This window comes from Rhinolophus hipposideros, assembly GCF_964194185.1.
Source record: "Rhinolophus hipposideros genome assembly, chromosome: 12".
NCBI lineage: Eukaryota > Metazoa > Chordata > Mammalia > Chiroptera > Rhinolophidae > Rhinolophus > Rhinolophus hipposideros.
In genome coordinates, this window is record NC_138058.1 from 60351442 (window position 1) to 60363043 (window position 11602).

Here is an 11602-nt window from a genome sequence, read left to right on the forward strand (position 1 = left end):
CATAAGAGAAATGCAAATTAGAACTACAATGAGCTATCATTTCATACCTGTCAGAATGGCTATCATCAATAAATCAACAAACAAGTGTTGGCGAGGATGTGGAGAAAAGGGAACCCTCATGCACTATTGGTGGGATTGCAAATTGGTACAGCCACTATAGAAAACAGGAGGTTCCTCAAAAAATTAAAAATAGAATTACCTTATGACCCAGCAGTTCCACTTCTGGATATTTACTTGAAGAATTCCAAAACACTAATTCAAAAAGATATATGCCTCCCTATGTTCATTGCAGCATTATTTATAACAGCCAAGATATGGAACCAACTTAAGTGTCCATCAACAAACAATTGGATAAAGAAGAAGTAATACACACACACACACACACACACACACACACACATATACTGGAATATTTCTCAGCCATAAAAAAGAATTAAGTCTTACCATTTGCGACAACATGGATGGACCTAGAGGGTTTCATGCTGAGTGAAATAAGTCAGATAGAGAAAGACAAATACCATATGATCTCTTATATGGGAGAACAAAATAAATGAACAAACAAAACAGAAACAGACTCATAGATACAGAGAACAAACTGATGATTGCCAGATGTGAGGGTGATTGGGGGACTGGGTGAAAAAATGTGAATGGATTAAGAAGTATGAATTGATAGTTACAAAACAGTCATGGGGATGTAAAGTATAGCATAGGGAATATAGTCAATCAGATGGTAATAATTATGTATAGTGCCACATGGGTACTAGACTTATCGAGGACAGGGAGATCACTTCCTTACTTACATAAATGCCTAACCACTATGTTGTACACCTGAAACTAATATACTGAATGTCAACTATAATTTAAAAAGAAAAAGGAAAATTAGCCCTTTATGCAGTCATCATGCTACCAATATTGTCTTTTGCCTTTTTACCCTAAATACTTTTCAACCCAAATTTAAATCTTGTTAGACAGTCTAATTTATTTCCTTTCTGGTTTCTGGGTTTTGTGTCTTGTTTAGAAAAGCCTTTTCCACTTCAAAATTATTTTGTGAAATTACTTGATAATTTCTCCTAGTATTTTTCCAGATTCTTTGTTACTCTTAAGACTCTAGCCTACCTAGAAATTATGTGGGGATGGCAATCCGCTCTAATGTTTGTCTTTTCTAACTTTAACTCTGTGATCAATGATGCAGCTTCCTGGGAGTTCCAGAACAATCTAGGTTTCCCAGACGCTTGGGGACATGACTGAGCCTGACCTACCAACACATTGCTGGTTGTAACGAGGACCCCTAAGGCCTTTCCTGCTCGCTGGAACCTTGGTCCGGACCCCAGGGGGCGTCTGGGCAGACTCCTCTCATGGAGGCATGTGGGCTCCAGGTGGCCCCACACCTGGACGCTCATTTGTCTCAGTCACGGGCTGTAACATTTCCTCTGTAAATTTGGCTCTGGCTCCCTTCCACTCTTCCCTCCCATCCCATCTGTGCACTGTCCAGCCAGCTCTTCTCTGGGGAAATTTGCATCAAGCTGCAGAGGGAGGGCTCTTGAGGACAGCTTCCCTGAGCCATGGTGTGTTCGGCTGCCCCCGTGTTACTCCTGGCCATGATTCTCCCCCTTGTGGGGTCACCAGTCGCCCGAGCATCCCCACCTGTGAGTAAGATTGGGGTGAGGAGGCTGGGAAAGTCTGCAGAGGCAACATTAGGGGCCTTTGGAGGTGAGAGGCAGCAAGGTGTGGATAGCAATGATAGGTGAAGGGGAAAGGGCTGAAGGGAGAGGATGGAATGTATAAGAAAAGAGGCGGGTTTGTTGTAAAGTCTCTGAGTGTTCAGTCATATTTTCCAGGGTGTGGGGATATCTTGCTTTCTTTCCTTGACCCCCTGTGAACTCCAGTGATGCCTGCTGCACTTGGGATAGAGGCTCTTTCTATGCAAAGTCAAGCCTGCAATTTAAAAATGAAAAGAAAAGAAAAACTTTCCAGGTTTGGGAACCATTGGTGTAGAGGACAAGAGAATTTGAGGAAAGGCAGCAGAGTCTAGATTAGCACTTTTTCATGTGTGCTTTCTCCCAGGTGGCTGTCTGTAGCTCTGTCTCCACCCATATCTGTTTTTCGAAAGCTATCCACATACACGTAACATTTTGAGGGAAGGAGAAGTTGCTGAGGAAAAATTTATAGGAATCAGAGACTAAGGGAAGATGCTGCCTCTACTTACCCCCATGGCAATTCCTGTGGAGGAAATAGAAGAAACCCCCAAGCCTCTGGGCCCCAGCCAGCTCTGCCCAGCCCCCACCACAGAGCTCCAGACCCAGCCATTTCAATTAGCCTAGAGGCCCAGGGACAGGTAAATTCAGGAAGGAATTAAGCAAAGCATGTTGACTCTCCAGGATGGGCCTGGTTCCGAGGTTCGGGCTCTGGCGGGCCCTCGGGGCCGCATCCCTCACGTCTGCCAGAAGCCTCCTTTCCCCTCCGGTGTACCTGCTTAATTCCTGGCAAAAAGAAGACCTTCAAAGAGACCGTGTCATGCCAGATTAGCCAGGCTGGCCCCTGAGCCACTTGGGGAAGAAGGCGTCCCTGGGACAAACTTGGCATCAGCCTCTGCTCAGTGGTCTCTCCTCTGCGGTCTGTTCTAGGTACCCAGTCAAGCTGGTGGGGAATCTGGGCAGCAACTGGACCAAGAGCGTGGAGCAGGTGGTGAGTGGACAGAGGAGGAGGAGAAGGATCAGGGAATGAGGTGGAAAGAAAGGACTAGAAGAGGCCACAGGGAGGGTGGTGGGTAGAGAGGACTGGATCTGGCGCTGGTCAGGCAGGCCCATACCGGTTCTCCAGCTGTGAGGCCTTGGGAAAAACCACTGGTCTCGGAGAGCCTAGTCTATAAAACAGAGGGTGACGGGAAACAGGCCGTCTGAAGGTGCCGTAGCTAGATGAGGAGCTAAGTTATTACCCTCCTGCGTGCTGATGGCACCGACAGGCTATGGGAGGTGGGGTCTGCTCTGGGTTCCGGGCAGTGACCAGCTAGGCATGGGAGGCACAGGGGCCTGGCCCAAGGCTTATTGCCTCCCCTCTCCAGCTGTCCCCTCTTCTCCTATAGAGTCAGTCCTGGTCTCTGTCTATGTACAGCTGGACTTTTTAAATGACACCTGGCCAACGACACTCTCTAGCACCTTGACCCTGCCCCCTGCCTTGGCTTCCTCGTCACCAAGAACTCTCACTGGCCTCAGCCTCACGACAGGTAGGGAGAAAATTCTACCGACTCCTATCTTCCAGTGCCACCAATTGCATGGGAAGGGGGCTCAGACTGAAGGGACAGGGGCTTCGAGCCCTCCCGCAGCCAGCTGGCTTGAGATACTACCGGCCTCTCCCTACTTCCTGGAGGGTCAGCATGGCCCAGTTCCTTCCTCACCTCCCCACCAGAGACACCCTTCCCCTCCTGCTCCATGCAGCCATCTTCTAAACAGAGGGCCTAAGGGGCAGACCATGGGGGCCCAGACTTGTCCACCCCCACCCCGATGCCTTTGTCCAGCATGACCTCCACTGCTTTGAACCCTGGCTGAGGCAGTCCCTGGCACGTGGGTGTGACTCAGGTCCCTGTGACTTTGGGATTGCTCCAGATACCAGCCCTACAGGTTCTTGGGCCTCGGGCAGTTATTGCTCCTGCCTACCTGGCTTTCTCAGACAGCCTGCCCACTTCTTATTCCCTTTCCCTCTGTCGCAGAGTGTAATGCCAAGAACAATGGCTTTACCTATTGTGCTTGCCTCTCTGGATACCAGTGGAACGCCAGTGTCTGCTCCCATCACCAGCCTTGCCAATTCCTCCACGACTACCATCCCTGCAGCTGTCTTATCTTCGGTCCTACTGAAGCTGGGTACTGCCAGTTGCTGCCACCTGGTGAGGAGGGTTGGGAACTTGAAATCCAATGGGCCCAAGTGAAAGAAACCTCTGTTTTTCCCTCCCTGACCCCTGTATTTCTGCCAGCTGGCCCAAGCCCAGTGGTTCCACTGGGTGGGAGAAAATGCCAGCCGTCATCAGAGATCACAGGCCCTGAGCTTGGGACCTGTGCAGGGAGACTAATGAAAAACACGGCTCTGGAAACATGCCCACAGGGAGAGAAAGTTCCCTCACAGGGCGAGGGAAAGTCATGGGCCAAAACATTTCCCTGTTTAGTTCCCAATGACAGATGCTTGCAGTCTTCCAGGCTGGATTGCAGCAGCCATACTCATCCAGGGACAAAACAAAAAATGCCAGGCAGGGAGGGAAGGAGGCGGAATGGGCTTCAGAAGATGGGGCAGCAGTGAGAGCTTAGCTGCATGGAGGCCACGAGTTCCTGGCCCAGCAGCCCCTGTCTCCTGCCTCCCTGCAGTGCCCGGGACCCTGAGACTGAACACCTGGCTTCAGGTACCTGGCAACACGCTGAACGTGACCCTCCTCACGAGCCATGAGGCCACCAACCTGAACTGGTTCCTGCGGCGCACAGGAAGCCCCAGACCCATCTGCCTGCAGCCAGGGACACATGTGTCTCTGACCTCTAGCCAGGGCCAGGCTGTTCTCAGCATCCGCAACATCTCCCATCAGTGGCAAGGTAGCCGGCCTGCCCTCCCCTCCTCTTCTCTCTTCTCTTTCTCCTCCCTCTCTCCTTCTTCCTTCTTTGTTTACCCTCCTCTTCCCTTCCTTTTTCATCTTTCCATTTATTCATTCTGGGAAACAAAGTCTAAGTAGCCTGTTGATGTGAAAAATTATAAGGGGAGAAGCTGAAAACATGATTTCGATGTCAACTGAGCACAGATCGCCCTTGTCTTCAAACTGTCGAAATGGCAGCAGATGGTGCAGAAAGGGTACCTACCGGCGGGAGAGAGGTTCACCTTAGAATTCAGGGTCAGGAGCCTCTTCTCTACATCTCTTCTTCCTCCTAGAAATCCTTTTGGGGGCAGGGATCTTTCTTGCTGGGGTTCAGCAGAAGCTGGACCAGGAAGGTCAGCCTAGGGTGTAGCTTGGGAAGCAGCAGGGATTCTGTGGCACAGGTGGGAGGCGGAGGAGCCAGGAGGTACAGCAGGTGTGTGTCTGCAGGTGAGTACATGTGCTGCTTTGAGGCCCAGGGATTCAGGTGGGAGCTGTACCACGTGGTGAGGGTGCCTCTGCAGGCGACAGACGTGGCTCGGCTTCCAGACCAGCTCTCCATCTCCTGTGCCACCTCCCCTGGCTTTCAGCTGAGCTGCTGCGTGCCCCGCACACACCTGGGCTACACGGTTTCCTGGAGCCCTGGAAAAGGCAGCGAAGGTATGGAAAGGGGTTGGCCGTCCGGGGTTGGGGAGGGGGGGCAGTGAGTCTCCCCGAGGCAGCTGGCTCTCCAGCTCACCGGAAGCAGAGGCTGCAGTTCATCCTGGGAGTTCCGGATCCAAGGCCAACACTGAATTTACCACATAGAACAATACCAATTCTGTCGCTACAACAGCCACGTGAATGCAGATTTTTTTTTCCTCGAAATGCTGTTTATCCGATACACACACTTGCATCCAACTCTCGCAATACACTCTGTGAGGTTCTTTTGATGATAGTCCCGTTTTACAAATGAGGAAACTGTGGCTTCAAGTCCCCGGGGCTAGTTAGAGATGCCCAGAGTGCCCGTCACCAAAATCTGAGCCCTGCTTTCAGTCATTTGACGCCCTCATACCACTTGGCTCTTCCCGACCGCTTCAGGTGCTTCTGAAATTGCTGGACCTGCTGGGTTCTAGGTCTGCTCCCAGCCCAATGCCTGTTCCTTTCTCTCGCTCCCCTCAGCCTCCTTAGTCAACACACCAGGAGACCAGTGCCTGGTACTGGCCGTTCAGCACTGCCCCACCGCTGACACCATGTACACTTGTGACCTGCAGAGTCCAGGACTGCCCCCCGTGAGGGTGCCCGTCTCTGTCACCATCATCCAGGGTATGTGGGCTTGAGGTCCAGCTGGCCAGCCTCTCACCCCCTTGCCCTGGGAGCTCCTCCCTGACACTCCGGTCCCGGGCAACAAACAGGGCCAGGCTCCAGAGCCTGCACGGGTTTCTGCCCAAGGACAGGCTTGGGCTAGACAGCAGCTGCTGAGCCCTCCCTGGTATCATTCTTCAGATGGAGACACTATCTGCCCTGAGGACGCCTCAACTGTTGCCTGGAATGTCACCAAGGCCGGCCATGTGGCACAGGCCCCCTGTCCTGTGAACAGAATGGGGATGGTGAAGAGGACGTGTGGGCCTCACGGGACCTGGGGGCCCATCCACAGCAGCTGCACAGACGCGGGGCTCCTGGCCTTGCTTCAGAGAGCCGAGGTAAAGCTTCTGGCCCCGCTTCCCACATGCCACCACTCCAGGACCTACCTTTCCTCAATCGGGACCCCACTCTAGAATCCTTTCCTCCAGCGGCCCATGTCAAAGGTTATCCCGCAGCGCCAGGAAGTAGATGTGGGGGCCATAGAGTGGCCGTACCCTCATGGCGGGGAGGGTGCTATTCTCACACCTGAATCCTATCAAGTCTGTCCCACTAACATTGGGGGCAGTTCCTTCCACAAGGCTCAGTCTGCTCTCTGCTTCCCGATCCCCTGGGAGAGGGTACCATGGGGAGGAAGGAGCTGGATGAGGGAGGCGGTCACCCCTCTCTCATGAGGATCATACACACACACACACACACACACACACACACACACACACACACACTGCTGTCGTGTCTGTCTCAGCTGCTGTGGGCAGGCCAGGGCTGGCCTGCTGAAGAAGTGCCGCAGATCCTGGCACAGCTGCTGGAGCAGACGGTGGTGGTGAGCTCACCCTCTGATTTATTGGCACTGCTGGGCACCATGACATTTCTGGCCAATGTGGTGGCAGACACCAGAATACAGCTTAACCGCAGCGCCCTGGAGGTAAGACCTCTGAGCCACAGCAGGTGCCAGATGGGTAGAGGGGGCTGGAAGCACTTCTGTCCCTCTGACATCACCATGGGCTGTCAGACAACAGACCTTTCGAGAGTCTGAGTGTCTGCTCCCCTGGTCCCTCTCTCCTCCTGGACACCAGTCTCTGAGGCCATGGAATGTGGAGGTTTGATGCTGGGAACACATGGGAGGTCGGAAGAGGGCAGGAGGGGGTGTGTAGACATGCGTTCAGAGACATACATGCGCATGCAGACTTGTAGATGTGACATGAATCTCCCCCCCACACGCACACACAAGATACCTTTTGGAGATACTCAAACACACTTGGCTTTGCTGAACTCACGGCAAGCAGCTCTTGATATAGGCATCCGCTGTGACCCACAAACTACAGCCAGAAGAATAATCGGGCCGATGGCATGACTCAGCACTCATGTCTGGGAATATTATCAGGTGTTGGTGTCCAGACACGCATGTGGCCCCTACTTCAAAACATTGTGCCCTCTACCACCATTCCTAGCTTTACAGACCTGTAGGGTCAAGGAATTGGAGAAGGGTCCCCTTCGGGCCTGGGTGACCCCAAGAGATTGAAGAGGAAACAGGGCTGTCAGACAGAGGGGAGCAGGATGTGCTTCCTGACACCACACTCTTGGAGATGCCCCAGTGGTTAACTCAACAGCTCCTTTTCTTCCTACCTAGAAACTCTCCCTTCGTAGGCCTGTCTTCCTCTCCTCCTTTCTCTCCAACCTTAGGTCTTGCGCTGGACAAGGGCAGGTGGGATTGGGGGTCTATAGCTCCCAGTGCCCCTGGCTCAGTGTTGAGGGCTCTAGGAGCTAGGGTTCATCTCTCTGTTGGGTGCCACAGGCTCTCCTGAAAACCGCAGACAAGGTCCTAGACATGGACGCCAGTTCTCTGTGGACCCTGGCCCACGCCCAGAAGCCGTCAGCAGGCTCAAACCTCTTGCTGGCTGTGGAGACCATGGCATGCAGCCTGTGCCCACAGGATCAGCCGTTCTCCTTCAGTTTGCCCAACGTGCAGATGCAGACCCAGCTCCTCGGGCCCTCCTTTCCTGCTGACTACAGAGTCTCCTTCGCCACTCAGCCGCCGCTGCAGGCACAGATTCCCAGACACTCACTGGCCCCACTGGGCCATAATGGAACCAACGTCACTATTACTAGCTTGATGCTGCGAAAACTGGACCACCTTCTACCCTCAAACTATGGACAAGGGCTGGGGGACGCCCTCTATGCCACTCCTGGTCTGGTCCTTGCCGTCTCCATCATGGCAGGTGGCCAGGCCTTCAACCAGGGAGAAGTCATCCTGGACTTTGGGGACAGAGACAGCATCCTCCACTGTGTCTTCTGGGACCACATTCTCTTCCAGGGCCATGGGGGATGGTCAGAGGAAGGGTGCCAGCTGCAGACAGCGAATGCAGACACCACTCAGTGCATCTGTCAGCACCTCACTGCCTTCTCTGTCCTCATGTCCCGACACACTGTTCCAGGAAACCCCACCCTGGAGCTGCTGAGTCAGGTGGGCTTGGGGGCCTCCATCCTGGCACTGCTCGTGTGCCTGGGCGTGTACAGGCTGGTGTGGAGAGTCGTGGTACGGAACAAAGTTGCCTACTTACGCCACGCAGCCCTGCTCAACATGGTGCTCTGTCTGCTGGCTGCAGACAGCTGCTTCCTGGGAGCCCCCCTGCTTCCGCCAGGGCCCCGAAGCCCACTCTGCCTGGCCGCTGCCTTCCTCTGTCATTTCCTCTACCTGGCCACGTTTTTCTGGATGCTGGCTCAGGCCTTGATGTTGGCCCACCAGTTGCTCTTTGTCTTCCATCAGCTGTCCAAGCGCCAAGTGCTTTCCCTGATGGTGGTCCTTGGCTACCTGTGCCCAATGGGGTTCGCAGGGGTTGCCCTGGGCCTCTACCTACCCCAAGGGAAATACCTGGGGGAGGGGGCATGCTGGTTGGATGGGAAGGGAGGGGCACTCTACACCTTTGTGGGGCCAGTGCTGGCCATCGTGGGCGTGAATGGGTTGGTCCTAGCCATGGCGGTGCTGAAGTTGCTAAGACCTTCGCTGTCAGAGGGACCCCAGATGGAGAAGTGGCAAGCCCTTCTGGGGGTGGTCAAAGCCCTGCTCATCCTCACACCCATCTTCGGCCTCACCTGGGGGCTGGGCCTGGCCACTCTGTTAGAGGAAGGCTCCATAGTTCCTCACTACGTCTTCACAATTCTCAACACCTCCCAGGTAGGTAAGAATGCGGTGGGTGTGCCTTTTGCCCTTGTAGATGGTCTAAGTCACTGCCAGTCCCTTCTCAAGGAGGTATCATAGGGGAGAGGAAACATAGCTCAGGACTTCTGGGAGGCTTAGGTTTGGATCCCAGCTCCTCCACTGACTAGCTGGATAACTTTGGACAAACTTCTCAGAAGCCTGGTTTTCTTATCTGTAAAGTAAGTTCTGCCAGAGAAGTCAGGGAATCGTCAGTATCCCATCCTGTGATTTCCCCTTTGCAACCATAACAGTAAGAAAAGGCCCTGAAATGGGCCTGTGCACCATCGGTGCCAAGGTACAGAAAACCCAAGATGGGAAACCCCAGGATGTAAATTAGACAAGAGGGCAGAGGTGAGCGAAGAGGAATGGGAACCAGTGGATTCGGGTTGATTGCTTCCTCTTTGACTAACTTAACCCCATATCCCTCTTTTCAGGGGGTCTTCATCTTACTGTTTGGTTGCCTCATGGACAAGAAGGTTAGTCTGCCCACCTAACCCCGCCTGACTCATATCCGAAGGCCAGGACTTCGGCTGCCATAACCAGGCATTTACCTCTCCTGCAGGTACAAGAGGCTCTACTCAAACGCTTCTGCCGCGCCCAACCCCCCAACTCCACCATCTCCCTGGTAAGTTACTGGCTTTAAATCCACAGTTCTCCCCTGAGAGGTCAGAAGGAGGTGTTCCACAGCCTTCCCCAAAGATGGCATAGCTAGAAGCTGACAGAAGATTGGGGTTGTTTTTTAGAACAAGCATGTTTCAGGTTCAAGCTCAACAATGCAGAAAGCAGCCCAGTCAGAAAAGTCAGAATCAGGTCTCTGGGTCCCGTATTACAACCTGGACTCCTGGTGACTCTCTTGTCCCTACTTTTGCCATCTGAAAATCTACCTCCAGTTAGTTACTATTTGAAAGGAAAAGGTAGGATGGGTAAGCATGGACGTCACTGTAGCTGAGAGCAAAATTCCTAGGATTACTGTAGCCCCAGCAGGAGGTGAGAATGTAAAAATGGACACAACCTCGCCAAAGGAGAGCTGACAATAATAATCGCACTGCCATCGGGCCTTCTCACCCCTCCCTAGGCCACAAATGAAACCCAGATGCCAGAACACAGCAAAGGAAGAAGTGAAAATGACAGGTGAGGACGAAGCTTCCTCGGGAGCAGAGTCAGCAGCGTGAAGTGAGAATAACTAGCAAAGGACACTTCATAGACCTGTTCCAGCCCCAAGGGTGGAAAACAGACTTTGCAGAGGGCTGGGGAAGGTGCAGGCCTTAGAGGGCAGAAAGCATAGCATCCACTATTGCTTTCCCAGAAAGATGGAGGGAGTTTCACCACCAACAACCCTTGCCCCAATTCACTCTGAAAATTCCCTCTCACACTATCCAATTTTAAATTACTCAGAAAAATCCTTGTTTTGAAGAAATTGCCATCGGTGGGCTTGGTGTCTAGAAGGGAGGGCAACCTACAAAGGTGGGCCAAGGTAGCCTGTCACCAGCTCAGAGCTTCAGGGCAAGCTCTCTCGTGGGGAAGGCAGAAGCTCTGAGTGAACCACAGAGAGCCACGTTCCTCCAGGGAAGTGTAGGGTGTGCTGGAATCCACCACAACGGGCCTTGGCCCCATGCCCCGAACCCTTCCCCCTCTCAGAGCTCAGCCCTCGGGAAGGACGCGCTGTGCATCCATTAGTCACACCCATTTCTCTTGCAGCTCACCTGTCCCCACCCTAAAACTATCTCAGCAAGAATAGTATGAAAAACTGGCTAAAGCTACCTAATGAATAAACCTGCTTTTGCTGTAAAAATAATCAACAGATATCAAAGTTCAAAATAATTGCCAAGTAAAACTGTCTCAACCAGCTTTTAACTAATCAACACTTTGTGTTACAGAGACATTTGATAAAAATGGTTTTAACTATTCGGGGATGACTGATTACTTCTTCTCTCTAGTTACGAAGAAAGGATGACTTAATTGACAAAACCTCTGATCTTCCGAACATTAGAGGTGAAGGGCAGAATTTGGTTTGTTTTTCCCAAGTTAAGGAAAAGGTGAAGTTAATGGGTCCTCTTTCTTTAACCTTAAACAAATCAATATAAAATTAAGTTTCATGGATATATGCATGTATACAAAGTCACTGGTATGAACACATTGGTAAGAAAGCGTCAATTTTAACATAGAGAAAGGTACCACAGATTGCTATGAATTAAGGACAAAGATGACACATTTAAAAGTGACAAGATCCAGCTAAGACTAGATCCAGAGAAGAAGATTTACGAAAAGCCTCTAGAGGACACCAAGGCATGTAGCTGAGTTACATTATGGAATTCACAAGAGTTGACGACAGGATTCTGACGAATTTTTAAACTGGATAAATGAAAACATTCTAATAATTTGCTTAAGTCTTTGTTAGTTACAAAATTCATGGATATTTTTATAAAATGGAATGGGGATGTTTTCCATTGAAATAA

General features: G+C 51.8%; 1 protein-coding gene across 1 annotated transcript in view; it reads left to right on the forward strand.

Moving 5' to 3' along the window:
• Nucleotides 1-1562: 1562 nt before the first annotated feature.
• ADGRF3 (adhesion G protein-coupled receptor F3) overlaps nt 1563-11602 on the forward strand; it is a gene marked incomplete at both ends in the record, with an annotated part of 10944 nt that continues 904 nt past the window's right edge. Inside the window, 12 exons of the mRNA XM_081068854.1 lie at nt 1563-1646; nt 2625-2685; nt 3083-3223; nt 3707-3880; nt 4353-4571; nt 5057-5266; nt 5768-5911; nt 6092-6288; nt 6693-6872; nt 7743-9122; nt 9581-9622; nt 9709-9771. Of these exons, the coding sequence (XP_080924980.1) occupies nt 1563-1646; nt 2625-2685; nt 3083-3223; nt 3707-3880; nt 4353-4571; nt 5057-5266; nt 5768-5911; nt 6092-6288; nt 6693-6872; nt 7743-9122; nt 9581-9622; nt 9709-9771 (2895 nt within the window). The remainder of the gene's footprint in view (nt 1647-2624; nt 2686-3082; nt 3224-3706; nt 3881-4352; nt 4572-5056; nt 5267-5767; nt 5912-6091; nt 6289-6692; nt 6873-7742; nt 9123-9580; nt 9623-9708; nt 9772-11602) is intronic.